We start from the raw sequence: 25902 nt of genomic DNA, 5'->3' as shown, positions 1-25902 counted from the left end.
TCATAGTCATTTTAAAGTGCTGTCTTGATTGTAGTCAATCAAACTAAATTGTTTGATTGGTAAGAAACTGGAAACCATGCATCTAAAGTCTGTAGTTTATAGCATTACTCTCAAGAACAACTGACCTTAGACGACATTTGACTGTCAATCGAGACACATGTAGAAGATCTGCCATCTGAGACACACTGAAAGCACAGGACATCAGACACCTCAGTTGCTCTTGAGTGATGGCATAACAAGGTGCTCCTCTCCAAGTCCGAGGAGCCCGGTAACTGGAACTGGCTGTAACAATAATACACTGTGTTTAGGCTACATAATGTATTGTGACACAGCCCACCCCCCTCATTCCAAAAACACTTAAATTATAGTAACGGTCACAAATTGTGGCCAAGTAATGTTATTATTATATTGGATTTTAAAGCCAAGACATAAATAGAAATATTGACCAAGAACGAATAGAATGGGCAGCAGGAGAACGAAGAGTGAAAAAAACAACAGTATGCCCAACCACACCGAACATTTATAAGCCTCCCCCCCCACCCCTAGCCCACTCAAGGCTCCTCTGCATGGTTTCCATTCTGCAAGAGAATAGAGACCATAGATGGGACTGCGATTCCTGTTCAAACAGTGCCATAGTACTAACGTTAACGTTCCTGGTTTATGTCTGAAGTTGTTACTTCCTACATCGTAGGCTGAGATGAAATATTCATATTTCAAAGGGTATTCAAAAGTATTATCTGTGCTGTTGGAAAGCTGATATATTGTAGATATTAGCAACGTTTTTTACAGGGTTGTCCTCGGTCAAATGAGCTTTGTGAGCTTTGTAAATGTTTTCATGCTAATTGCGAGCTAGCGCTGCTAGGGCTAGGTAGCATTGAAATTATAGCTAGCCAGCCAGCCTGCCTGAAGCTTTATACCTTCAGTTGTTGTTTTGCCTAAAAACATTTGACGTCAGTACTCCTTGATAAGTCACCTTTATGTAACTAGCAGGGCTGTAAAAATATTACAAGACAGCGCCGTTCACTGTGACTATGGCCGGAGTGTGCGGCTAAGGAACGTTATCAAGCGAACTAGTAACTAATTTAGCAATCCTTCCATTTAAATACCAGCATTCATTACAACAAAATACACTGCTCAAAAAAATAAAGGGAACACTAAAATAAACACATCCTAGATCTGAATGAATGAAATATTCTTATTAAATACTTTTTTCTTTACATAGTTGAATGTGCTGACAACAAAATTACATAAATATGATCAATGGAAATCAAATTTATCAACCCATGGAGGTCTGGATTTGGAGTCACACTCAAAATTAAAGTGGAAAACCACACTACAGGCTGATTCAACTTTGATGTAATGTCCTTAAAACAAGTCAAAATGAGGCTCAGTAGTGTGTGTGGCCTCCACGTGCCTGTATGACCCCCCTACAACGCCTGGGCATGCTCCTGATGAGGTGGCGGATGGTCTCCTGAGGGATCTCCTCCCAGACCTGGACTAAAGCATCCGCCAACTCCTGGACAGTCTGTGGTGCAACGTGGCGTTGGTGGATGGAGAAAGACATGATGTCCCAGATGTGCTCAATTGGATTCAGGTCTGGGGAACGGGTGGGCCAGTCCATAGCATCAATGCCTTCCTCTTGCAGGAACTGCTGACACACTCCAGCCACATGGGGTCTAGCATTGTCTTTCATTAGGAGGAACCCAGGGCCAACCGCACCAGCATATGGTCTCACAAGGGGTCTGAGGATCTCATCTCGGTACCTAATGGCAGTCAGGCTACCTCTGGCAAGCACATGGGGGGCTGTGCGGCCCCCCAAAGAAATGCCACCCCACACCATGACTGACCCACTGCCAAACCGGTCATGCTGGAGGATGTTGCAGGCAGCAGAACGTTCTCCACGGCGTCTCCAGACTGTCACGTCTGTCACATGTGCTCAGTGTTAACCTGCAGGGCTCTGGCAGTGCTCCTCCTTGCACAAAGGCGGAGGTAGCAGTCCTGCTGCTGGGTTGTTGCCCTCCTACGGCCTCCTCCACGTCTCCTGATGTACTGGCCTGTCTCCTGGTAGCGCCTCCATGCTCTGGACACTACGCTGACAGACACAGCAAACCTCCTTGCCACAGCTCGCATTGATGTGCCATCCTGGATGAGCTGCACTACCTGAGCCACTTGTGTGGGTTGTAGACTCCATCTCATGCTACCACTAGAGTGAAAGCACCGCCAGCATTCAAAGGTGACCAAAACATCAGCAAGGACGCATAGGAACTGAGAAGTGGTCTGTGTTTATCACCTGCAGAACCACTCCTTTATTGGGGGTGTCTTGCTAATTGCCTATAATTTCCACCTGTTGTCTATTCCATTTGCACAACAGCATGTGAAATTTATTGTCAATCAGTGTTGCTTCCTAAGTGGACAGTTTGATTTCACAGAAGTGTGATTGACTTGGAGTTACATTGTGTTGTTTTTTTGAGCAGTGTATATATATTCTACATATAGTAGCTAAATATAAAATACTCCCTTGGTCTAATCAGATTTACAATTATTAGTGACACATAGGCCTAAGTTACTTGCACTGCTGTCTCAGTCTCTTAGCCTCCAACATAACTGCATAGCCATACACAGATCCGTCCTCTGTGTTAGCTAGCAGATCAACTTTATGATTAAGTAATAATAGTATTTAAAAAGAATCAACCTTGTTAACGTGGTCCAGGATTATCGGAGAGCAGAAGCCAAGTGCAGCTATTTAGGGTCTGTTTGCAGCGGATATGGAAGTTCCTTCTCCCCATCTTCAAACGTGGTGTTGTTGCATCAAACTGATTTAATGAAGGAGGAGCTAGGGAAATTGGCTGGTAAAATTAGCATATTAAAGAACACGTTAAGTTAGCGAGTGTAGGTGTTTATTAGGCAGCTATTAGGCGTTAATTTGACGTGTGCAGGACCGCTTGCAGCCGTTTATTTAGCAGATTTGCACGCGCTTTTTTGATGCGTGTAGGCGTTAATTTAGCGCTTGCACCTGCTTAAATATTGCGATTTGACCACGTGCTTTAGGACCCAAACGGTGTTCCATAGGAAACACAGAATCCTGCTCATTACTCCAAGTTCTAATTAGGTCGCTTTTTTTTTTTACCGATTTCGCCATTGACTATGAACGGGGTACCTGGTTTACGCCTGGGAGGCAGGAGGGGTTCCAAAACGAATGCCAGATTAATCGAGTCCCCTCTATGAAGGGAAACGAAGTAGGAGGTTGGTCAATTTCCACGTGGAGCTAGGCAAAATTTGATTTGTTTACAATGAAGAACCATATATGTGACATAAAAAAATACAAAAAAAGAGATATACATGAAAAATCATTATTGGACACCCTTGTTCTATAGTGAACCGGTTTCACAAGCTTTCCACACGCTATTTAACAATCATTTTAAATTTAAAGATAGGCTCTCGTGGAATAACCGTTTATGTGCACCACTCAGAATGGACGGACAAGCACACAACTTTTCTGTTGCTGATGAAAATCGCCAAAATGTGGGAAAGAAACGTAAAACAAAACTAATAGAATGGAAAGACAGGCGAAGGAAGATCTTACGGGATGCTGGAAACCCCTATACAAATCGTAAGGGTCAAGAAAAAACTGTGAAAAGCTGTCCAAAATAGGTATATGGAGGAACCGTATATCAAACAATCAAGCTAGCTAGCTATAGAGTACAGTAACTAACATGTATGTTCTGGGTTGTCTAATTTGTAACTATAGACTTATAGTTATAAACTTATTAGCTAAAGTTTGTTGGCTACTAACTTGTGCATTATCGTTACAAATGTTATTGCTAGATTAGAGAAGAAACATAGCTAGCTACTTTTTCTCCATCCACCGGATGATTCGACATGGCTACAGTAGCTAGCTAGTTATATGTAACGTTACACTGTATCCTGCAAGGATTGCACACCGAGGGAGCATTGAGGTGGCAAGCTGCATATTGAAGTGGGTGAAGACAAAATTCACGCCACTCACCAAACCAGAGGTGCGCAAGTTGATCATATTCAGTGACAGATGCTGTGGGCAGAATAACAACTGGCGGATGCTCAATCTGATGTCGATTCTCGTCTCTATGGGTTACTTTACCCAAGTTGAGCAGAAGTTCATGGTCTCTGGTCATTTCTTTTCTTCCTTGTGATTGATATTTTGCCACCATCGAGAAGAGGCGCAAGGTGTCAGTCCTTCATACACCTGATGATGTTTCAAAGATGATACTTGAAGCACAACCAGCAAAACCATTCAAGGTGAGGAGGATGCAATGTGAAGACTTCAGGCACCTCCCAGATTCTGTCCTCAAGCGACCAGCTGGACTACAGATCACCTCAGTGAGGTGGTTAAAAGTCACAGGTATTGCCACAGAGAATAGTTTACTAACATCCCATCAACATGCAACATGTTGTTCCAACAATAAAATATCCTAATGCTTGACTGTGAAAGTTGTTTATTGATGTCAGGAACTTAAAATGTTACTGTTCTAATTTCAGTTGAGGATCCTTGGAATCTGTACGCCAGACAGAGCCACAGTCTATTTGAGGGATGGAAATCGTGGCTGATCTCCAAACCACAACAAGGAGCTACACCTCAACCTCCCTATTTTGCAAGCCACTACCCTAGAACATATGAGAGTCCTCTGCCCATCAAAAAAAACATGTACCAAGATCTGATGAGCATGCTCAACTACTTGCCAGCTGCTGCACGCTCTTTTTATAAATCACTGCAGAGTGAATAATTTGTTGTTAAACTAATCTACATAATTAACTGTTTTTTTCTGTGAGTTTATGATCCCCTGAACCTGTATAGTATGTTGAATCTGAATACATTTCAGAAGACATGTCACCCCTATTAGGAAATTAAATGTATAGTAGGTGTTTTCTATGTGAATCAATTTGTATATGATTTGAACCAGCACAGTATATTGAATTAATTTAATTTTAAGATGTTCCTAGTGTAGAAAATGTTATGTACAATGTGTTCTGTTGAGAATTATTTTGTGTGTGATCATTTGAACCTTTTTTTAATCTGAATTAAAAACAAATAAGTCATCACATACAGTGTGAGTATTCATTTGATCTTGATTCCTTTTTTAAAATTAATTACAATATACAGTATGTCTCTCTGTCACCACATTTAGCATGAACTCTAAGCAGTTAATACTTATTTACTGCTGTCACCTCAGTGCAGAAGGACATTTCTTGCCTTTAGCATGGGTATAACGCAATTCAAAACTTAATTGCTGATCATAGTGTTAAACGCAAAGAGAATGATTTTCTGAACGTTTTGTAATATTGACCTTAGGGACCTGCATAATGGACATGCATATTGGCACATCACATTGATCCATATTTGAAATGTACAAGTTGTGCTGGTTTTGATTGAATTAATTTAATTATATTCTATTTTTGTAGTTATTCTATGGTATGTTCACATTGAGGACTTAATTTTAAATGAGACTAAGATTTCATGACTCAACTTTTAAGAAAAGTAATCAGTGTTAAAGTTGATAGACCATCTTTAAATGAACCTCCATACAAATGAATTAACTACATATTGCGTTCAAGTTATTTACATGAAGGGCATCTGTACTTGAAAGTACTTAAAACATATCAGGTGTTAAAAAAGGACATCTTACAAGAGTCATGGAAAACGTCACATATACTGTTCTTCCACAAACTGAAATCATCACTGGAGATATACTGTTCTTCCACATTCTAAAAATTAAAACAGCAATAAAAAAAAGTATTTTTTGAAATAACAAAAAAAGTATCATTAGTTGTTGGAAGATATGGGTATGGTGAATTATTTGTCAACCATAAAACACCTAATGTGGTACACACAATTAATAATATAAAAAGAACTGATTATCTTAAAATGGAAAAATTGTCACATATATGGTTCTTCGTCTGTAGAATTCAATTGTAATCCAAACCAAACCTTCACTTTTTGTGAAACACTGAAGTTCCAAACTGTTTTAAACGAGACAGACAAAAATGATTCTATTTACACTCTGTAGTCACTTTTGACACTAGAGTAAATGTTTCAGACTCATATTGATGCCAGACTCATATTGATAGAATGGATTTCCATTCTAGAAATTGTTGGGAAGTACTCAGATCCATACTCATTGTGGAGAAGAAAATAATGTCTGTGGGCGTAGTGTAGCGTTTGGCCAGAGCAAGGAGTTTGGGTAGCCAGGCAACAACTTTCTATCTGTGCCACTATAACAAATGTGACAGTGTAGGCAGCGCCATTGAGGCTATCTCTATATTTAAGAGGTCATATTTCTTTTTCACGATTGGTTGATCCCTCCTGATGACCCAGTTGTACATGACTCCAACCGGGTCACCAGGAGGGATCAGCCAATGAAGTTGGAAGTCCACCCAGTTGACTACATTAGAATGGTGGACGCTCTCAATTGTGCTTCCCACGCTAAGACGACCTTTTGGCCACTCCAGTCCTCTATATTTCTCTATGGTATAGTGTTTGCGCTTAAATGTGACGCAATCAGTAAGCGACAGCAAACTAATGAGACCGATTGTTTGACAAGTGATTTGTTTGATATCATTGTAGTAGCGGTGCAACTTGTTTCACTATTGCAGAAATGTGGTAATGTATGTGCTTTTATGTGTTTCTATTGGCGAGTTATCGTTACTGGAAAAAACTAGTTTCTGTGCAGACCGATCGCTTTTTTTCCAGACATGGAAATAACAGGAATAACCATTTGTGTTGGTAGCTAGTCGGCTTGCTATGCTAGCAAGCTTGTTCACCCCTCCTACGTTATCGTGGCTCTTCTGTGTTTTGATATAAACATTCACACACATGACAGCAAACAGAGAAATAGCCTTGCCTTATCCAACCAGCTAAGTGGTTCCAAGTTATATTGTATACATGGCTGAGCGCCGAAGACGTGGATGTCGATTATGGCACCTCGGTTAAATACGAAATACACATTTCAGTTGAATGCATCCAGTTGTACAGCTGACTAGTTATCCCCCTCTTTCCCTTCACATATTAGCTAGGTAACTGGGGCGGCAGGTAGCCTAGCGGTTAAGAACGTTGGGTAACCGAAAGGTCGCCAGTTCGAATTGCCAAGCCGACTATGTGCCTAATCTTTCCTTAAGCAAGTAACTTAACCCCAGTTGCTCATGTAGTCGCTCTGGATAAGACCGTCTGCAAAAAAAAAAGACTTATGTGAAACTAGAAACAAAATAGTTTGCCAGTTTGTCGTCCTAAAAACCGGAAATGAGGTACCTCTGTCATTCAAATGGGAAATAATACGGTTTTGGGATGAACGCCGAAAATAAGGTCTGAGGTTTAAGTTAACACAGGTTTAGGAGAACGTATACGTTTTGTTCTATGAGAATTCAGTTAACATAATCGTGAATTATTAAGCCATATGTGCTTTATGTACTTTTGTATTACATAAATGCTTAACAAAGTGCTTAACAAAGTGACGTTAGCTGATTGAGGATCTCTTAGATCAAAACGTATACGATATTGTCCATGAAAAGCTTTGTCCAACGAACCATGACGGAGTTAGTGCCTACAAAAAGATGCCATTATTATTGCTCTCTATATACCCCATGTCCCGGACCCAAGGTAAGGCTGGATAGTGCATATAAGTATGCCCCCAATCCAAGTCTGAAGTGTAGTACACCCACAGTGCGATTTCAATTTTTTTAAAGTTTTTTTGTCAAATTAACTGTTGTCTTTTGTTGAATTTATATACAACTCTCCAACCTTGTTTAGCATTACTTTGTCCAAATATGGCATGATTCCACTTTGTAGCTGTTTAGATCACTTTTAAATGGTGGGGCTTTATATTTTGAAAGCCACCAGCAAATTTCAGTTGTGGCTAATCCTTATTGTGGCTAATTTCACATGGTTGGTTACTAGTCCGACAGCAACTGAACTTGTCAGGGAGATGTTTTATTTGTTAGACAACCATTATTAGCTGTAATACATGTCATTTTAGAAACACATTAGCCCTATAAATAGTATGCCAATAATATTAATAATTTACATTTGGATATTGTCTTTATTTACGTAATGATAGACAGTAAATGTCAGAATCATAAATATAAATGTCACATCAGTATCCTAGTTGTGGTGGAAGCAAAGAAAAGATTACCTCAGACCTAACATGATGACCAAAATGGCTCCGCGCGTGTGCATGTTGAGTTTGTCTATCCCACCAGACATGATCAGGACAAGCAGGTTGAAATATCAAAATGAACTCTGAACCAACTATATTCATTTGGGGACAGCTTGAAACATTTATCTAGCCAGCTTGCTGTTGCTAGCAACTTGTCCTGGAATATAAACATTGGTTTGTTATTTTACTTGAAATGTACAAGGTCTCTTTTTTGATGGATCTTTGTAGAATATCGACCAATTTTTAGTCACATAAAATTGTGTTCTCTCTACTCTGACAAGGAGTCCACAGATAAAGGGGAAACCTAAATAGTTTCTAGTAATCTCTCCTAGTTCAGTCTTGTGGGGGGGCTACAGGACAGGTTCGTTGGAATGGAATTAATGGAACGATATCACACACACGGAAACAACTTTTTTTTTAAATTCTGTTCCATGTATTTCACTGCTGGAGCTGAGAACAATGTAGCTGCCTGACTCGCCCTGCATCCTCACCCTACCTACCAACCTCCATCTCTCTCCCTGATTCCGTCTCTCCTTTCATAAAACAAAACCATAGATTGTTAACTACCGCATGTGTGTCATGGATCAAGAATGAGAAACATGGAGTCAATTTACATTTTTCTTGTTCTCCATGCTTCGGTTTTGTATATATTTTTTTGCCCCATGCAGACGGGAAATTCGAGACATATACAGGATGCTACCCTCCACAGCATAACCTTCACTCCAGATCAAAAATCCAAACCTACAACCTAATTTTGGACTAAAGGACCTGGAAGGATTAATGCTACTATCCAACCTGGAACTGAGACAGACCAGATAAAACTTCAATTAGCACTGACGTGTGAGGTGTCAAAGCCTTTGAGCCCAACAAATGGCAGGCTACCCCACCCAAATCCAGAGGCCTTGAAGCCCCCTCCTGCTGTTCAGAAACCATCTACTGTGCATTTTCTACAATAGATCTGCCTCCAGAAAAAAAGCTTCTTCCAAGTGGGTGTGACACCTACTTCCATTGCCTGCTGCACTGCTGCTTGGATTCCACCTGGCGATCTGTTTACCGTCTGTCCTGGTTGTCTCCCCCTGGTACAGGTACCACCCCCCCGAGCTTTCGCTCGCCTCCAGCTCACAGACACTGTTGGGGCGAGTGACTCTGACCTTATAATGGCTAGTCCCAAGTTGTTATTTTTTTCTTGTGCATTTTTGCTATTTGTCTCATGATTCCTGCATGCTTTGTTCACTGAACTTTCTTGTTTACCCAACCGTGGGACAGACTGTTTGTTCCCATACTCGGGACTCTGACTCTCTATTGGTTACACGGACTCTTGGCCTCCCATCCTATTCTAACCACCTCTCGCCGGCTTTGTATTCATGTTACCGGATGAAATTGCTGTGTAATATGATCTTGTTGCCATCTGATGCATATTCAAATGTAATAAATCAACACTGCAGAGCTCTCCCTGTCCTCTACCGTGCCTTGATTTTATTACTGTTGATGATATCTGGAAATGTGCATGTACACCCTATCTACTGTTGCTAGCCCCAATTATTGTGCTCTGATATCTGTTTCACTGATTTCTACTCTTGTAAAAGCCTGGGTATTCTGCACATTAACATTAGAAGTTTATTACCTAAAAATCGATCAATTGAAAGTGTGGGTTCACAGCTCCAATCCAGGTGTTGATCATTACTGAGACGTGTTTAAGAAAGAGTGTTTTGAATACCGATGTTAACCCTTTCTGGTTATAACCTTTTTTGGCAAGACAGATCTTCCAAAGTTGGAGTGGCAATCTTTACCAAGAATCACCTTCAGTGCTCAGTTTCCACCAAGTCTGTCCCCAAACAATTTGATTTGCTTATTTTAAGCATTACACTTTCAAATAGCTCTTTGACTGTTGCTGGGTGTTATCATCCTCCATCAGCACCGGCCTGTACCCTACCTGCCCTAAGCGCTCTCCTGGTCCCTTACACTAAGTCTGAATTCGTCCTGCCAGGTGACCTAAACTGGGACATGCTTAAACCACCTGACCAAGTCCTAAAGCAATGGGACTCCCTAAATCTTTCTCAGATTACCAATCCCACAAGGTATGACTCCAAACACCCAGAAAAGGCTACTCTCCTTGATGTTATCCTCACAAATAATCCCAATAGGTATCAGTCTGGTGTTTTCTGTAATGACCTTAGTGATCACTGTTTTACAGCCTGTGTTCCTAATGGCTGCTCAGTGAAACGACGTGTCCTGATTTGTCAGACACTTGCTAAAAAATGTTAATGCGCAAACCTTCATGACCTGGCCTTTTTTAAAATTGGTATAGAATTAGCTTGATCCCCTCTGAAGATGCTTAGTCCTTTTATTTTTTGATAATTTTAGTGATATTGTTAACAAACACGGCCCCATAAAGAGAAATTAGCATTTAAAACAGTTTAAGCCCTTGGTTCGACCGTTATCTTGCAGAGTTACTCCACCTCAATTGCATTTGGCAAAAGGCTCTGCACACACATACTCAAGCTGATTGGCTCTTGTTCAGGCAAATGAGAAATAAATGCACTTAGGCTATCCGGAAGGCCAAAGTTACTTTAAGGAGCAGTTCACGCTGTGGGTCTAACTCCAAAAAGTTATTGGAAAATGGATTCTAACTGTTATAGGCCTATTTCTATTTTGCCCTGTTTATCAAAAGTGTTGGAAAAACTTGTCAATAATCGACTGGCTTTCTTGATGTCTATATTATTCTCTCTGGTTCGGCTCATGTTATGGATGTCCCTTTCAACCTTTAAAGGGCCTCAATGATGTCACCATTTCCCTTGATTCTAAGCAATGTCGTGCTGCTATTTTTATTGACTTGGCCAAAGCTTTTGATACGGTAGACCATTCCATTCTTGTGGGCCGGCTAAGGAGTATTGGTATCTCTGAGGGGTCTTTGCTCTGTTTTTCTTACTACCTCTGAGTGCAGTGTATAAAGAGAGAACATCTGCTGTCTCAGCCACTGCCTGTCACCAAGGGTGTACTCCAAGGGTTGATCCTAGGCCCCACACTCTTCTCAATTTACATCAACAACATAGCTCCGGCAGTAGGAAGCTCTCTCATCCATTTATTTGCAGATGATAGTCTTATACTCAGCTGGCCCCTCCCTGGATTTTGTGTTAAACGCTCTACAACATTTATTTCTTAGTGTCCAACAAGATTTCTCTCCCCTTAACCTTGTTCTCAAAACCTCCTAAACAAAGGTCATTTGGTTTGTTAAGAAGAATGCCCCTCTCCCCACAGGTGTGATTACTACCTCTTGAGTCACCTCATACAAGTACTTGGGAGTATGGCTAGGCGGTACACTGTCCTTCTCTCAGCACATGCCAAAGCTGCAGGCTAAAGTTAAATCTATACTTGGTTTCTTCTATCGTAATCATTCCTCTTTCACCCCACCTGCCAAACTAACTCTGATTCAGATGACCATCTTATCCATGCTAGATTACGGGGACGTAATTTATAGATTGGCAGGTAAGGGTGCTTTCTAGCGGCTAGATGTTCATTACCATTCGGCCATCATATTTTGCACCAATGCTCCTTCTAGGACACATCACTGCACTCCTATACTCTTCTGGTCATCTCTGTACACCTGTCGCAAGAGCCACTGGTTGATGATTATTTATAAAACTGTCTTAGGCCTCATATCTACTGCAGCCCTCATCCTCCACATGCAACACCTGTTCTGCCAGTCACATTCTGTTAAATGTCCCCAAAGCACAGACATCCCTGGGTCACTCATCCTTTCACTTCTCTGCAGCGTGCCACTTGTGCTGTTTGTACCATGTGTTGTGCTGCTACCATGCTATGTTGTCTTAGGTCTCTCTTTATGTTGTCTCTTGTTGTGATGTGGAGGCCTTTTGGTAGGCTGTCATTGTAAATAAAACTTGTTCTTAACTGACTTGCCTAGTTAAAGATATTCCATTCCAGCCGTTACAATGAGCTCGTCCTCCTATAGCTCTTCCCACCAGCCTCCACTACTGGTTGGCAACTAACTTTAAGGTGCATTACTGCAACTGACTGGAGTCTGAACCTCTCACCTTTCAATTACCCACATGGGTATATTCTCCTAAAAACCAATGATGAGAGAACAAAATACAGCCCAAGTTATATTTTAGTGGCTGGATATAGACGCTTGCTTGAAATGATTGAATAACATGTATGTGTGCATTTATTTTGCAGCGCATGCAATGCGTCCGGTGTGGTCAGCATGTAACTAGTGCCTATTGAATAATCTTTTTTCCTGGGGGACTTTTGTTTAGAATTTCCCCGATGCTCATTCTGAACGTGAACACGCATCACTTGCGGTACGGTTTTGGAAACAAGTTCCTTTTCATATTAGCAATAAATCATTTTCAGAACATAATGTTAAAGCTGTAATATGTGACTTTTGGGCGACCCGACCCAAATTGAACTAAATGTGTGTGTGTATAGATTTGTCATTGAAAGCAAGTCCTAAGAAGCGGTAGATCTGTTCTATGTGTGCTATTTCTATGCTTCCCATTAAGTTTATTTTTTTGCATCTTACTTTAGGTGTTGAACACCAGCTGAAAATACAATATTTTTGGTTATGGAAAAGATTTCACATGGTAGAGAATAATTGAACACTAAACTTGCTTGTTTGTGGTCACAAACTAAAATTACAATCTATTAGATTTTTAGCAACCAAGAAATGGTGGAGCGATTTTTCTCCATAGTGCATCTTTTTAAATTACTACACACCTTTTTAGTGTTACTGTTCCCACACGGCCATATCTCCACGTTACAGCGGGTGTTTACGGAAGACTGAGGCGGCACCTGTGCTAACTAGCTACGTAGTATGCTCAACACTTGGGTAGCGGAAGAAGGCCGTTACACAAAACACATTATCGGATGCAGCGCGGCTGTGATAAAGCCGGTTAAAACCGTGTACAGAAAGTGTATTTTCCATTTGTGAAAATATTTTGACGTGATATGAAAGTAAAGGGCTTTATGCTTCTAACTGTTTTTCAATTGAGAATCGATTCATGTTTAGATGCAGTTTTTGGCTGCCAGAACCAGTCTACCTCTGAAAATAACCTATATCCTTGGACCTTAAGAAGTAACTGTAGGCTCTCCTACACTCCTTAAGAATGTACTCTTGAGCTAGGAAATTATTAGATATCTGTGATGTGATGGAGCAACATTTGACAACACAGGTCATACCGCTTTCTTCTAATATGCCTAGCTATCTATCTACACAGTACTGTTGTCATCAAATTGCACAGAGTAGTATGTTAATTTTACACATTTAGCCTAACACTGCTCTTTACTTGAATGCAGCTTCTTCCTTGGCTCCTAAGAAGAGTTGTTGGAGCAGGTTGTAAGAAGACTACCCACGGAACTGAACGCATGTTGGTACAGTGTATGTTCACAAACCCGCCAATCCGGAGTACTGCTTAGGGAAGCATAGGAGGAGCAGCAAGGCCTCATCCCTGAGAATCTACATTCTCCACCATCTGAGAGACTGGTGTGACTCATCTAGAGAGTCCATCCACTGGGGAGCTCCATGGTACAGGGCCCCTGAAGGGCTGGGACCAGCACTGAGGGCCAGAGGCAGCCGTGACGAGATGGGGTAGGGGCTGAGGACAGAGCCATGGTTCATGACGGCTCAGCCCCCCACACGCCGCCAGCACAGGTGGGCACCAATGGCCGCTCTTCTGAGAGGAAGAGGACACCGAAAGCATGTGACTGCTGTGGGCTCAACTCTAAGCTCCATGATGGGAAGGCCCCACATGGGAAGAATCCGGGTCGCAAGTCCCGACAACGCAGGGCCCAGCCTGGGAAGAGCAAGGGCCAGGCACTGGGGGAGACCCCTAAGAGAAAGGGTGGTCGCCCATCTTATAAGAAGACCCTGATGACAGAGGAGCAGGTAACAGCCATCCAAGAGGAGCTGGAGAAAGACTCTGCCGTGGAGCAGGTAACAAACCCTTTGGCTTCACCTGTAACCAACTCTGTTGGTCAACCCTTATTGAACTCTATGGGTCAGAAGTTAACATACACTATGGTTAAACTGGTGAATAAGTCTGTGGTTCAACCGGTAACGACATCAGTGGTTGAGCATTTTGCTGATTCAATAATAGAGCAGAAGAGAGCCTGTGAAGGGGCTGTGTGTGAGGGGGAAAAGGCCCCTGGTTTAGTCAAACAGCCAGTTATAGACCCTAAGATGGAGGTCCTAAAGCAGCCCCCGCCCCAAGCTGGTGACCCAGCTGTCTTCCTTTCCAACGGTACATCAGCTGTCCCCAAAGAGGAACCAACAGACTGTAGCGCCCCTATGGAGGTGGAACCATCAGCCATAGCCTGTGTTTCCCCAGGCATTATTCTGTGCAGCACCCTACACACATTTGCTCTGTGGGACCACCGAGATTACTGCAAGATAGGAGTGTGGGCTCAAAGACCTGAGCAGGGAAGTGCCACAGACCTAGCACAGCAGTCCCAGCCATCACCGCTACAACCCAAACCAGAAGATGGCATCCATGAAGGAATCAGAGACCTCATCCATGGTACTAGACTTTTATTGTAACTATGATTTCAAATTTGACTGGATATGACCTTTTTAGTTAAGGTGTCTGTCTCTCCCTCAGAGTTTCTGGAGCTCTTCTATGTGACGTACGGGAGTTTCATCCCCCTCAGTGAGACTGATGTCTTGGAGCACCTGAAGAACAAGTGTAACACAGACTTCATTGACAAGTATGAATCATGAGACACCCCACAAACCAGTTTAACTTTCACCACTGATTTCCATTGTTATACTGATTGCATCTGTTCGTTTGTCTACTTGTTATTCCATTTGACCCTTGGTTTGACCTGTCTCATCCCTCTGTACCAGGAAGCTAAACATCCATTTAGAAGTTTTGAAGTACAAAGCGGGTCTAGCCTCCATCCCTATGAACTGCTTTAAAGTGGACTACAACAAGCACACTCTGACCCTGGAGGACCTGTCCACACTGGACGATCAAAACTGGGTCAACGACCAGGTAGCTATGGCCCATAGAAAATGGTGCTTGCTGCTTATAAACCTGATTCACTGTTTTATCTAACCTGAAATTCAAAAACTTTAGTGCAGAGGCCCTATGTTCCACCAAGAATGAAGAGGATTAAGTAAACGGTTTTCCTATTTCTTTGTCTTGTGTGTCTAGGTGATAAACATGTATGGCGAATTGATCATGGAGGCTACAGAGCACAAGGTGGGAGTACATTCCTAAGTGCATTCATTTTGGATCCTTGATCAGAATGTTCAACAAAGGGTTATTGGTAAAAGGGAGTTGTTAAGATGGCGGTCTTATGTTGCGTTTCCAAGGTTACTGAATTTTCTTCTGTTTTCTCCTGCAGGTTCATTTCTTTAACAGCTTCTTTCACAGGCAGCTGGTGGCCAAAGGCTATGAAGGGGTTAAGAGATGGACCAAAAAGGTAAGCTGATGGGAGATCAGATCATAAGCTCTGTAGTGCTGAGTGATTAACCAAAATTATGTTCTATTTTTGTGGTTATTAAACAATTAATTGACTGATGTCAGATCAATTACTTGACTTTCATTTAGTTTATAATTGTGAGCCCAATACTCCATTTCTCTAGAAATTAAATTATTAATGAGAGAAGTCAAGAACTGATGGACTCTGGGCTGAAGCAAGTTTTAGTTTTATTAAGCAAATTTTCAACCTAGTTCATTGCAGAAAGGTGGCAATTAACAAAAATATAAATATTTTACTGCGTTACAGAAAATCAGTCAATTAAAAAACTCTAATCTAAGGATTTCACGTGACTGGGAATACAGATATGCATCTGTTGGTTACGGATGCCTTAAAAAAAATTATAATAATACATGGGCCTCAGGATCTTGTCACAGTATTTTTGTGCATTCAAATTGCCATTGATAAAATGCAATTGTATTCGTTGTTTGTAGCTTATGCCTGCCCATACCATAACCCCAACGCCACCATGGGGCACTCCGTTCACAATGCTCCCTACAAAACTTATGACATATGTGGCATTGTGACAACTCCACATGTTAGTGGCCTTTTGGCCAGCACAAAGGGCACCTGTGTAATGATCATGCTGTTTAATCGGCTTATTTATATGCCACACCTGTCAGGTGGATGGATTATCTTGACAAAGGAGAAATGTTCACTAACATGGATGTAAACAAATTTGTGCATACTTGGAGAGAAATAAGCTTTTTGTGCGTTTGGAGCATCTTTTATTTCAGCTCATGAAACATGGGACAAACACTTTGCATGTTGTGTTCATTTTTTGTTCAGTGTACTGTCGTGGCCAAAAGTTTTGAGTGACAAATATGAATTTCCACAAAGTTTGCTGCTTCAGTGTCTTTAGATATTTTTGTCAGATGTTACTATGGAATACTGAAGTATAATTACAAGCATTTCATAAGTGTCAAAAGCTTTTATTGACAATCACATGAAGTTGATGCAGAGTCAATATTTGCAGTGTTGACCCTTCTTTTCAAGACCTCTGCAATCCAACCTGGCATGCTGTCAATTAACTTCTGGGCCACTGATGGCAGCCCATTCTTGCATAATCAATGCTTGGAGTTTGTCAGAATTTGTGGGTTTTTGTTTGTCCACCCGCCTCTTGAGGATTGACCACAAGTTCTCAATGGGATTAACGTCTGGGGAGGTTCCTGGCTATGGACCCAAAATATCGATATTTTGTTCCCCGAGCCACTTAGTTATCACTTTTGCCTTATGGCAAGGTGCTCCATCATGCCAGATGCTCCAAGCAATCGGAAAGGGGACTCATCAGAGAAAATGACTTTACCCCAGTCCTCAGCAGTCCAATCCCTGTACCTATTGCAGAATATCAGTCTGTCCCTGATGTTTTTCCTGGAGAGAAGTGGCTTCTTTGCTGCCCTTCTTGACACCAGGCCATCCTGGTCTTTGCGTACAGATGCACTCACACCTGCCTGCTGCCATTCCCGAGCAAGCTCTGTATTGGTGGTGCCCTGATCCTGCAGCTGAATCAACTTTAGGAGACAGTCCTGGCGCTTGCTGGACTTTCTTGGATGCCCTGAAGCCTTCACAACAATTGAACCACTCTCCTTGAAGTTCTTGATGATCCGATAAATGGTTTATTCAGGTGCAAGCTTACTGGCAGCGATATCCTTGCCTGCAATATCCTTGCCTTTTTGTGCAAAACAATGATGATGGCACGTGTTTCCTTGTAGGTAACCATGGTTGACAGAGGAAGAACAATGATTCCAAGCACCACCATCCTTTTGAAGCTTCCAGTATGTTATTTGAACTCAATCAGCATGACAGAGTGATCTCCAGCCTCGTCAACACTCGCACCTGTGTTAACGAGAGAATCACTGACATGATGTCAGCTGGTCCTTTTGTGGCAGGACTGAAATGCAGTGGAAATGTTTTTTGGGGTTTCAGTTCATTTGCTTGGCAAAGAGGGACTCTGCAGTTAATTGCAATTCATCTGATCACTCTTCATAACATTCTGGAGTATATGCGAATTGCCATCATACAAACTGAGGCAGCAAACTTTGAAAATGTTATATTTGTGTCATTCTCAAGATTTTGGCCACAACTGTACAATGACCATAATCCGTGGTGCCTGTTTTTACCTCGGACAGAGATCAGTATAATGTAGAGTAATTAACTGACAATGTCACAAACGGTGCACACGCTTCTGTGTTGTGATTCTGGATGGCCAGATGTCTAGTAACAATGACAAGAAGCTGCCATGTGAGGAATCATAGTTGGCTCGTTTCAGCTAGTTTTATCTTGTTCTTGATACCATGTCTTGTTTTTAGGTGTTTTCTATGGCGACACTTTGCTCGCTTGCTAACCAACATCTGTTACGGATTATTTGAGACAAGTATGCAAATGTTTGCTTTCAATCAAATTGGTGACTAAATCTAGTTTACATGTTGTCAACCATCTAAGCCAACCCAGTCTGTTTTGCCCCATAGTTGCACACGCTCCAGTTTTGTTGCTAAACAACAACGTCTATGCAATGAAGCGATGCTCATGTCTCCACCCTAACAATGGGAGCCATTGCCCCCAAGGTGGGAAGGCAGGCGACAAGCTTAGGTCCAAAATAAGCCCATAGAAACGCATTGGGCTTATTTTGGACAGATTTTGCCGCGAGTAAAACTTTTCGCTTCCTCTCTGGAGAGATGCATTTTTTTTTGTTGCACTTGCTGCGTTAGGTTAGATACAGACTGTGTGAGGAATGTATGCATTCGAAGAAGACTGCTCTGCAGCATACTTAGGCAGGCTAGACTAGCTGAATAGAATGACTAAAGTCAGTACAGTATGGGGAGCACAGAACGTTGGATTGGCTGGCTGCTACTGCCTGGGCAGAGATGATTACTTTATGGAATGAGAAATCATTTACTCAAATAAAAACAGATATACACAACTGAAATGTTGTATTTCATATTATACAACGGATGGTTTGGAATTCCCATTGTTAGAGCCTCTCCTGCCCATGATAGAGACAACACACATGGCCACGTTCATATAAAGTGCCATTGTTTGTTTTTACCTAGCAACGCACTACTACTTTTACAACCACTAGTCTTAACACCTGTAACTCGTCATGGATTACTTTTAAAGTTACTTTTTGATTTGTTTTATCCACTAAAGTTTAATGAGTGGTGCCAACAAGAAGAGCAAGTGGATCAGCAACCTGAGCCTAGCATTAACGTTAGACATGCAGAAATCAGTAATGTTAGCGCTGCTATAGAGGACAAAGAAAAGGAGTGAAATGAAGAACCCTAGCTACACCATTGCCCAGTTGGTTTGTATTGAAGTGCTTTCTGGAATGGCTGTCAAAAGCCATGATAAAAATGTCAAAATGCATGGCCTCTCGTATTATTGCTTAAGTCATTTCCCATGTTTTTATTGATCCCTAAGGGAGACTATAGAATATTTTCAATGTTTTGGCAATTGAATGTTTACTATTTTTGGCTTTGGAATTTCCATTAAAAAGCTCATTATTTTTATGTAATTATTTCATAATTACAAATTATAATCATTTAATTTGTAAATAATTATTGAAACTGAAAACCGTGATTAAAAAAAATAGATGTATCTGAAGCTGAACTGACTTCAAAAAGCATTAAAGCTCTGAATAAAGTTAGACAAGTGATTGTGTTTTGATCTGAGCCCTGTAGTTTATAAACCAGGGTCATAGGGCCTCCCTGGTGGCGCAGTGGTCTTGGACACTGCATCGCAGCGCTAGCTGTGCCACCAGAGACTCTGGGTTCGGGCCCAGGCTAGTAATTAGTAATAGTAATTACTAACAATTGGATACCACGAAATTGGGATGAAAAGGGGGTAAAAAAAAAAATATATATATATATAATATCTATGAACCAGGGTTGCTACTGTACACTTATTTTATCGATAGGAGTGGGGGGGAAAGGTGCTTGTGCGTTGTCAGCAGTACAACTGAAATGTGTCTTCTGCATTTAACCCAACCCCTCTGAATCAGATAAGCACACCAAAGACTGAAATACCGATAAATAAAATGAAGATGGCACTTCTAAAAGCCTATTTCACATGAGTATGCTGAATTAGCAATAACTTTTCTTTGATTTTGTTTTCATCACAAATGAAAATGTGGCACTGACTGCCCATTTAATTTGTTTCAGCATTGTTGCAATGAAGAGTTTGACTAGCCACACGCGACATGCACGCACAGTTACAAGCCTGCTAGAATTGGCGGCAGGCAGAGGAGCAATATCCATGGTATCCATCCAGTATGGACAAAGCCTGAACTAGAATGTGACGCTGACTGAAACTGGCTAGCTTTTAGAAAACCTGCGTAGATCTTGCTTGCTTTGTAGTATACCACTCGGGTCTCTCTCTCCGTTTGGCAGGTGGATCTGTTTTCCAAGAGTCTGCTGCTGATTCCTATCCACCTGGAGATCCACTGGTCCCTGATCACAGTAGACATGGCCAACCACCACATCCACTACTATGACTCACAGGGCATTGTCTTCAAATACACCATAGAGGTACGATCTCACACACACACTTTACAGTCCTCTGCTGCTCAATGAAACTCTTGCTTCTCTGAGTTTCATCCTAGACTTGAGGAACATTGATTTGATAAGCATGGAAAATATTAACATTGGTCTACATAGGACGCTGATTGCTTTTTTTTTGGGGGGGGGGCTCAGTCGGGGTCTCAACTTACTGTTGAGTACAATTTAGACATTTGGTTGTGCATCAATGTCAATCAATTAGCCCATGACAGCCAATTTTGTTTGGGGGGGATTGGTAAATTAGTCTAGTGGCCAGCGATATAAACTTGTGGTAAGCATGGTTGAATTACAACCAGGGTGGGGCCAATTGATCATCAGTTAACACAAACTCAGCAAAACAAAGAGTCCCTTTTTCAGGACCCTGTCTTTCAAAGAAAATTAGTAAAAATCCAATTAACTTCAGATCTTCTTTGTAAAGGGTTTAAACACTGTTTCTCATGCTTGTTCAATGAAACAAACAAGTAATGACCTGTGGAACGGTCGTTAAGACACTAACCACTTACAGACAGTAGGCAATTAAGGTCACAGTTATGGAAACTTAGGACACTAAAGAGGCCTTTCTACTGACACCAAAAGAAAGACGCCCAAGGTCCCTGCTGCAATGAGGCATGAGGAGTGCAGATGTGGCCAGGGCAATAAATTGCAATGTCCATACCGTGAGACGCCTAAGACAGGATGGACAGCTGATTGTCCTCGCAGTGGCAGACATCCAAACATCACATCTGTGGGACAGGTACAGGATGACAACAACCACTGCCCGAGTTACACCAGGAACGCACAATCCCTCCCTCCAGTGCACAAGACTGTCCGCAATAGCCTGAGAGCGGCTGGACTGAGGGCTGAAAGTGCTCTTCACTGAGGAGTCGCAGTTTTGTCTCACCAGGGTTGGTCGGATTTGCGTTTATTTGGAGGTGGAGGGTCCGTCATGGTGTGGGGCGGTGTGTCACAGCATCATAGGACTGAGCTTGTTGTCATTGCAGACAATCTCAACGCTGTGCGTTACAGGGAAGACATCCTCCTCCCTCATGTGGTACCCTTCCTGCAGGCTCATCCTGACATGACCCTCCAGCATGGCAATGCCACCAGCCATACGGCTCGTTCTGTGCATGATTCCCTGCAAGACAGGAATGTCAGTGTTCTGCCATGGCCAGCGAAGAGCCCGGATCTCAATCCCATTGAGCACGCCTGGGACCTGTTGGATCCGATTGCTAGGGCATTCTCTTGCAGGTACCTCAGTGGAAGAGTGGGGTAACGTTTCACAGCAAGAACTGACTAATCTGGTGCAGTCCATGAGGAGATGCACTGCAGTACTTAATGCAGCTGGTGGCCACACTAGATACTGACTTATGTTTGATTTTGTTAGTCACATGTCTGTGGAACTTGTTCAGTTTGTCTGTTGAATCTTTTGTTCATACAAATATTTACATGTTAAGTTTGCTGAAAATAAATGCAGTTGAGAGTGAGGATTTTTTTTGCTGAGTTCATAAAAAACTGCATTTGTGTAGAATTGCATAATATTTGCTGTAAAACGACACATTTTCTCTCTGCCCCATGGCAAAATGTTTAAAATTGTAGGAAATTAACAAAACATGTATTTTTCTCTTGGCTGCTAAAAATGTTTTGCTCAGAAGGTGGTGGTGGGGGGCTGTATTGCTGTGGGTACAGACCCATCAGCCACTGCGGCCTCATGAGTTCCCTTTTTTTTGTGGCCCCCATCAGTTGCTCATTCCTGGTCTACCTAATCCACATTTTGGGAACCTCGAAGGAGTCCGTGTGTAACTCAACCTTTTTTTGTGAACTAAACCCTTGTTTTCCTCTTGTTATCGGCCCGACAGAACATCATGAGATACATCCTGGCCGAGGCGAAGGAGAAGAAACAAGCTACCTATCAGAATGGCTGGAAGATGATTATAAACAAGGTATTCTTTCAGATGGCACCATGTGACTGTTCTCTCACAATTTCCAATTGGCTCTTTTGACTACTGTCTGATTCTCACCCTCAGAGTATTCCTCAACAGAAGAACGACAGTGACTGTGGAGTCTTTGTATTGGAGGTGAGTGAGGAATTTCCCTCATACTGCAAATTCCCCACACGCACACTGCTATGGTGAGCCTTTTTATTGATTTTTTTTAAAATATATTTTTTTCTCTGCTTCTCACAGTACTGCAAGTGCCTGGCTTTAAAAGAACCGCTGCAGTTCACACAGGATGACATGCCCAAAGTCCGCAAGAGGATTTACAAAGAGCTCTGTGACTGTAAACTGAGTGACTGACAGCTGAGAAAGTACACCTGCCTTTCCAGTGAACCGTGGGTTAACAACTGTTATTGCACAAGGGCCATTTAACACTTTTTTTTTTTTTTTTTTAACTACTGGAGCCAAGGAGAAACTGAAGGAATTGCCGTAGAGACACAACATTTGGCTGGTGACAGTCTTTTCTCTCCTTCAGAGGAGGGCACAACATCATGAGATACATCCTGGCCCCATTTAAAAAAAATAATCTTTAACGGGAGGGAGGGACCTGAGACTTTGAATTCCTTTGGGCGTTGACGTCCACAAAGTTTCCATTGTTGACTGACTGACCTGGGTCTGGAGCTAAAGCTGCTGCTATAAGGTTTCAGATGCCAGTGACGGACCTATATGTGCTGATACCGTTTCCTAACTTCAGTTCTTGAAATTGTAAATGGCAGATTTTTTGGACATTGGGTGAAATTTGAAGGTTCTTGTTTTATATCATGTAATAAGACTCAAAGGCTAGCTTTTAATTGAATGTACTGTTTTGTTACTACTTCCGCTCTCTTGGGCTAGATTCAATCTGTATCACGGACGATCCACATTTGACAAATTTAAAGGTAATTTCCAATTGCGCTGACATGCAGCATTTACGTGAATGCAGTCTCTGCGAACGCGGGAACATTGTCTTGAAATGTAAATCGAGCTATAACGTGGATCTTTCCCGCTAGGGATTGAATTCAGCTCTTAGTTCTTGTGAAACTCCTTCGCATCAAACAGCAGTTGAGACAGTTGAGCTTAGATTCAATGTGGAAGATCCGAACTATAGGGAGACTGCCTTTTTTACATTTCAATGTTTCCGCGTTCGGTAAATATTACACGTGTCGGCTCAATCAGAAATTACATTTACATTGCGCCATTACATTGATCTTTCAGGAGTTAAGTGAGAGATATTTAGTTACAATTGGCCATGCTACTCCACTGAAAATGGCTTCATAAACACTGCTCTTTCTACTTCTGTCAAATACTGTACTGTACTGTATTGTTTTTGAACAGCATATCTTGACATAGTGTACTGAGGAAGAAGTAATGCCTTTTTTTTGTATGAGGGGCTGGCGAGCTATGGTTCTCCTTGGAGGACCACCAAGCACTTGAGCTGACTCAGTTGGTGTCAGTTACCCATCAGAGGAGCTGGTCCACAGACTGGGTGTAGTTGGGGAAACGCTGCTGTCGAACATGCTGAATGAATCCATTTATACTGTCATCCATTTCATTCCAGAACACTAGGTTCCATTAGAGATCATGTTCACAGCATTCTCTGTACTAGGGTTAAATCTGTTTAATCTTCGTTGAGAGAGACTTTCTGGTTTTTATTTCATATTGTTCTTGATTTAAGCTGCTGTGGTAGAACCTGAAATATTGTATTGCAATTTATTGATGTAATACAGGGTTATACTTACAAATAGATACCCAGAGGGGTTAAATTGGGATTCTCTAGATGTGAAAACTGTCCTCAAAATTTAATGTTAATGGAAGTTCCCAATGTATGCGTCTCATCATAAACGGTGGCACAGTTTCCTTTCTAAGTTGACTCCTGAATACATTCATACAAACACCATGATGTAGCTTGTATGACTCAGGCATTCATTTTCTCTACATTGGTTTTAATTCATGTTTGAGAGATTACTCTGAGTTGTTGCATCAGGAGGATGCAACAACCCAGAGGCCCAGCCACACCGAACAGAGGGGTATCCTATGACACAAGCTAGATCTACTCAGGGTTTTCTAAAGCTAACCAGCTTGTGTTAGCTTCACATTCCAGGTCTGGCTTTTTCTGTATTAGGACGGTGGATATTGCTTGTCCGCCTGCCACTAACTCTAGCAGGCTTCTAACTGCGGGCTAGTCGAATGCCGAACTCTTCATTGAGACACTGAAACATCAATTCATGGTTCAGTCCGTGCCACGTTTTCATTTGTGCCAAAATGTATTCTTGCAAATTCAGCAAGCTATAGCCTCAATCCCAATGGTGTGAAAAAGGCTTTTTAGAAGTGCTGGCTTAATTGTATTGTTAATGCTGTCTTTGGTGTGCTTATCAATGCATAAGCACCTTTTTCCTTCCCACTCCTATTGCTAAAATAATTGTATAAATTTTATTTATCATACTAAACTTTTACTGTTTATAGTTTCAAATGCATTCTGTAAATACAAAATAATTTGATGGGTATTTTAAAATGTTACTATTTTTAACAAAAAAAATGGATTAATAAAATATTTAATCAGTCTTTCGCAAATGAAGGGGATGATGCAATCTTTGCGCGTGGGAGGGAATTTGATTTCACTGGTCCTCAACTCGCTGCTCAGACACTTCATTCAGAATAAATGGAGTTTGCCTGCCCTGGAGCAAGTTAGTTTTGAAGGATTTGTTGCCATAGAAATGTACCTGACTGAAAGGTGAGCCACATTCTTCTAACTAGTTATCAGGAGTTGACAAGTTACCCCGCTAACTCCTCAAACCTGGTTTGTAGGATAGCCATCTGGACCGAAGGCCTTATCATTTTGTGTTTTATTCTGTAAAGAAAGTAGTACTACTATTGGGACCTTGGCACTGTGAACTTTGTCAACTCAGCATATCGGTGACTGGATGAATATCTCTGTTAATGTTAACTGCTTTAGCAAACAGTGTCCCATGTGAGGATGTTTAATGATCAACTTATGGGAGGTGATGGGGTGGTTTGTAAAGTTACTTGAAGTGTAACGAAACTGTTTCTCTGACAGATAAGCCTATGGGTGGTGATTCCATGATACTCAGGCTGTTATTCAATCTGATAGCATGTTAGGCATGGTCTTTTCTAAAAGCAATTATCCCCCAAAAAATGACTTCATTTAGAGAACAGCCTGTGTGGCATTGATACGAGTCAAACATTTGATGCTACTGTCAACATTGACTACAGTGTAAATAGGATAATTTTGGTCTAAGTCAGTCTTGTTCAAAACTTGAGTTTGTGATACTTGTGGTCGTGACTGTGTCACCATCTAAATGAAGGTTGGGTTTGTTTCAATCCTGCTCACTGCTGGCCGCACACAAGTAATCATTAATTTGGAGTGCCGCTGCACGTGACCCAATCGTAATGCCTGAGGTAAATTTGGGTTCACTTTGGATATCCCTATGGTGCTATAGGGACCATTGGCAAATTACAAAATGTAATTGTGGCAATATGTAAAAATTCCAATAGCTCTAAATTTCAATGACTTAACCTCAAACCATCTATAAATTGTAGACATTCATATACAAATATAGCTGCAAGCCGCAATGCTGTGGTTCAGCTATAGGCCCACTGTGCCACCATCTGGAAAAATTACTTCTGTACTGTTTACCATGCTTTCGAAATATCAGAACTGAAATCAAACTGATTGTGCTATAAAATATGCTTTTGATG

At 41.6% G+C, this 25902-nt stretch overlaps 1 protein-coding gene and 1 long non-coding RNA gene across 5 annotated transcripts; both read left to right on the top strand.

The window, feature by feature from the left end:
- The first annotated feature begins 3046 nt into the window (after positions 1 to 3046).
- Positions 3047 to 5076, top strand: LOC149984027 (uncharacterized). Its single transcript, XR_016495292.1, has 2 exons — positions 3047 to 4378; positions 4516 to 5076. It is a non-coding gene; the product is annotated as an uncharacterized LOC149984027 (long non-coding RNA).
- A 1315-nt stretch (positions 5077 to 6391) lies between these two features.
- LOC110521848 (sentrin-specific protease 3) lies at positions 6392 to 24756 on the top strand. Of its 4 annotated transcripts, none has more exons than XM_021599775.3 (10): positions 6392 to 6502; positions 13497 to 14716; positions 14798 to 14903; positions 15043 to 15190; positions 15353 to 15400; positions 15546 to 15623; positions 20066 to 20203; positions 22069 to 22152; positions 22237 to 22287; positions 22396 to 24756. In XM_021599775.3, the coding sequence occupies exons 2-10, from the start codon at positions 13810 to 13812 to the stop codon at positions 22504 to 22506; spliced, it is 1671 nt and encodes a 556-aa protein (XP_021455450.3). In that variant the 5' UTR covers positions 6392 to 6502; positions 13497 to 13809; the 3' UTR covers positions 22507 to 24756. The 4 variants fall into 4 exon arrangements, with proteins under 4 accessions (XP_021455450.3, XP_021455447.3, XP_021455446.3 ...); XM_021599772.3 differs by having other exon boundaries at positions 6455 to 6639; XM_021599771.3 differs by lacking the exon at positions 6392 to 6502 and adding an exon at positions 6514 to 6634.
- The last annotated feature ends 1146 nt before the right edge of the window (positions 24757 to 25902 follow it).

This window comes from Oncorhynchus mykiss, chromosome 4 (assembly GCF_057628025.1).
Source record: "Oncorhynchus mykiss isolate SJ-2025 chromosome 4, ASM5762802v1, whole genome shotgun sequence".
NCBI lineage: Eukaryota > Metazoa > Chordata > Actinopteri > Salmoniformes > Salmonidae > Oncorhynchus > Oncorhynchus mykiss.
This window is presented reverse-complemented; position numbering and strand designations above follow the sequence as displayed.

What these genes read in the sequence shown, in the direction of transcription:
- LOC110521848 (XM_021599775.3), top strand. Translation starts at nt 13,810, where the DNA reads ATGGTTCATGACGGCTCAGCCCCCCACACGCCGCCAGCACAGGTGGGC. An exon ending in TTAAGAGATGGACCAAAAAG is followed by an intron (nt 15,624 to 20,065) that starts GTAAGCTGATGG and finishes TCCGTTTGGCAG; the next exon opens with GTGGATCTGTTTTCCAAGAG. An exon ending in TCTTCAAATACACCATAGAG is followed by an intron (nt 20,204 to 22,068) that starts GTACGATCTCAC and finishes TCGGCCCGACAG; the next exon opens with AACATCATGAGATACATCCT.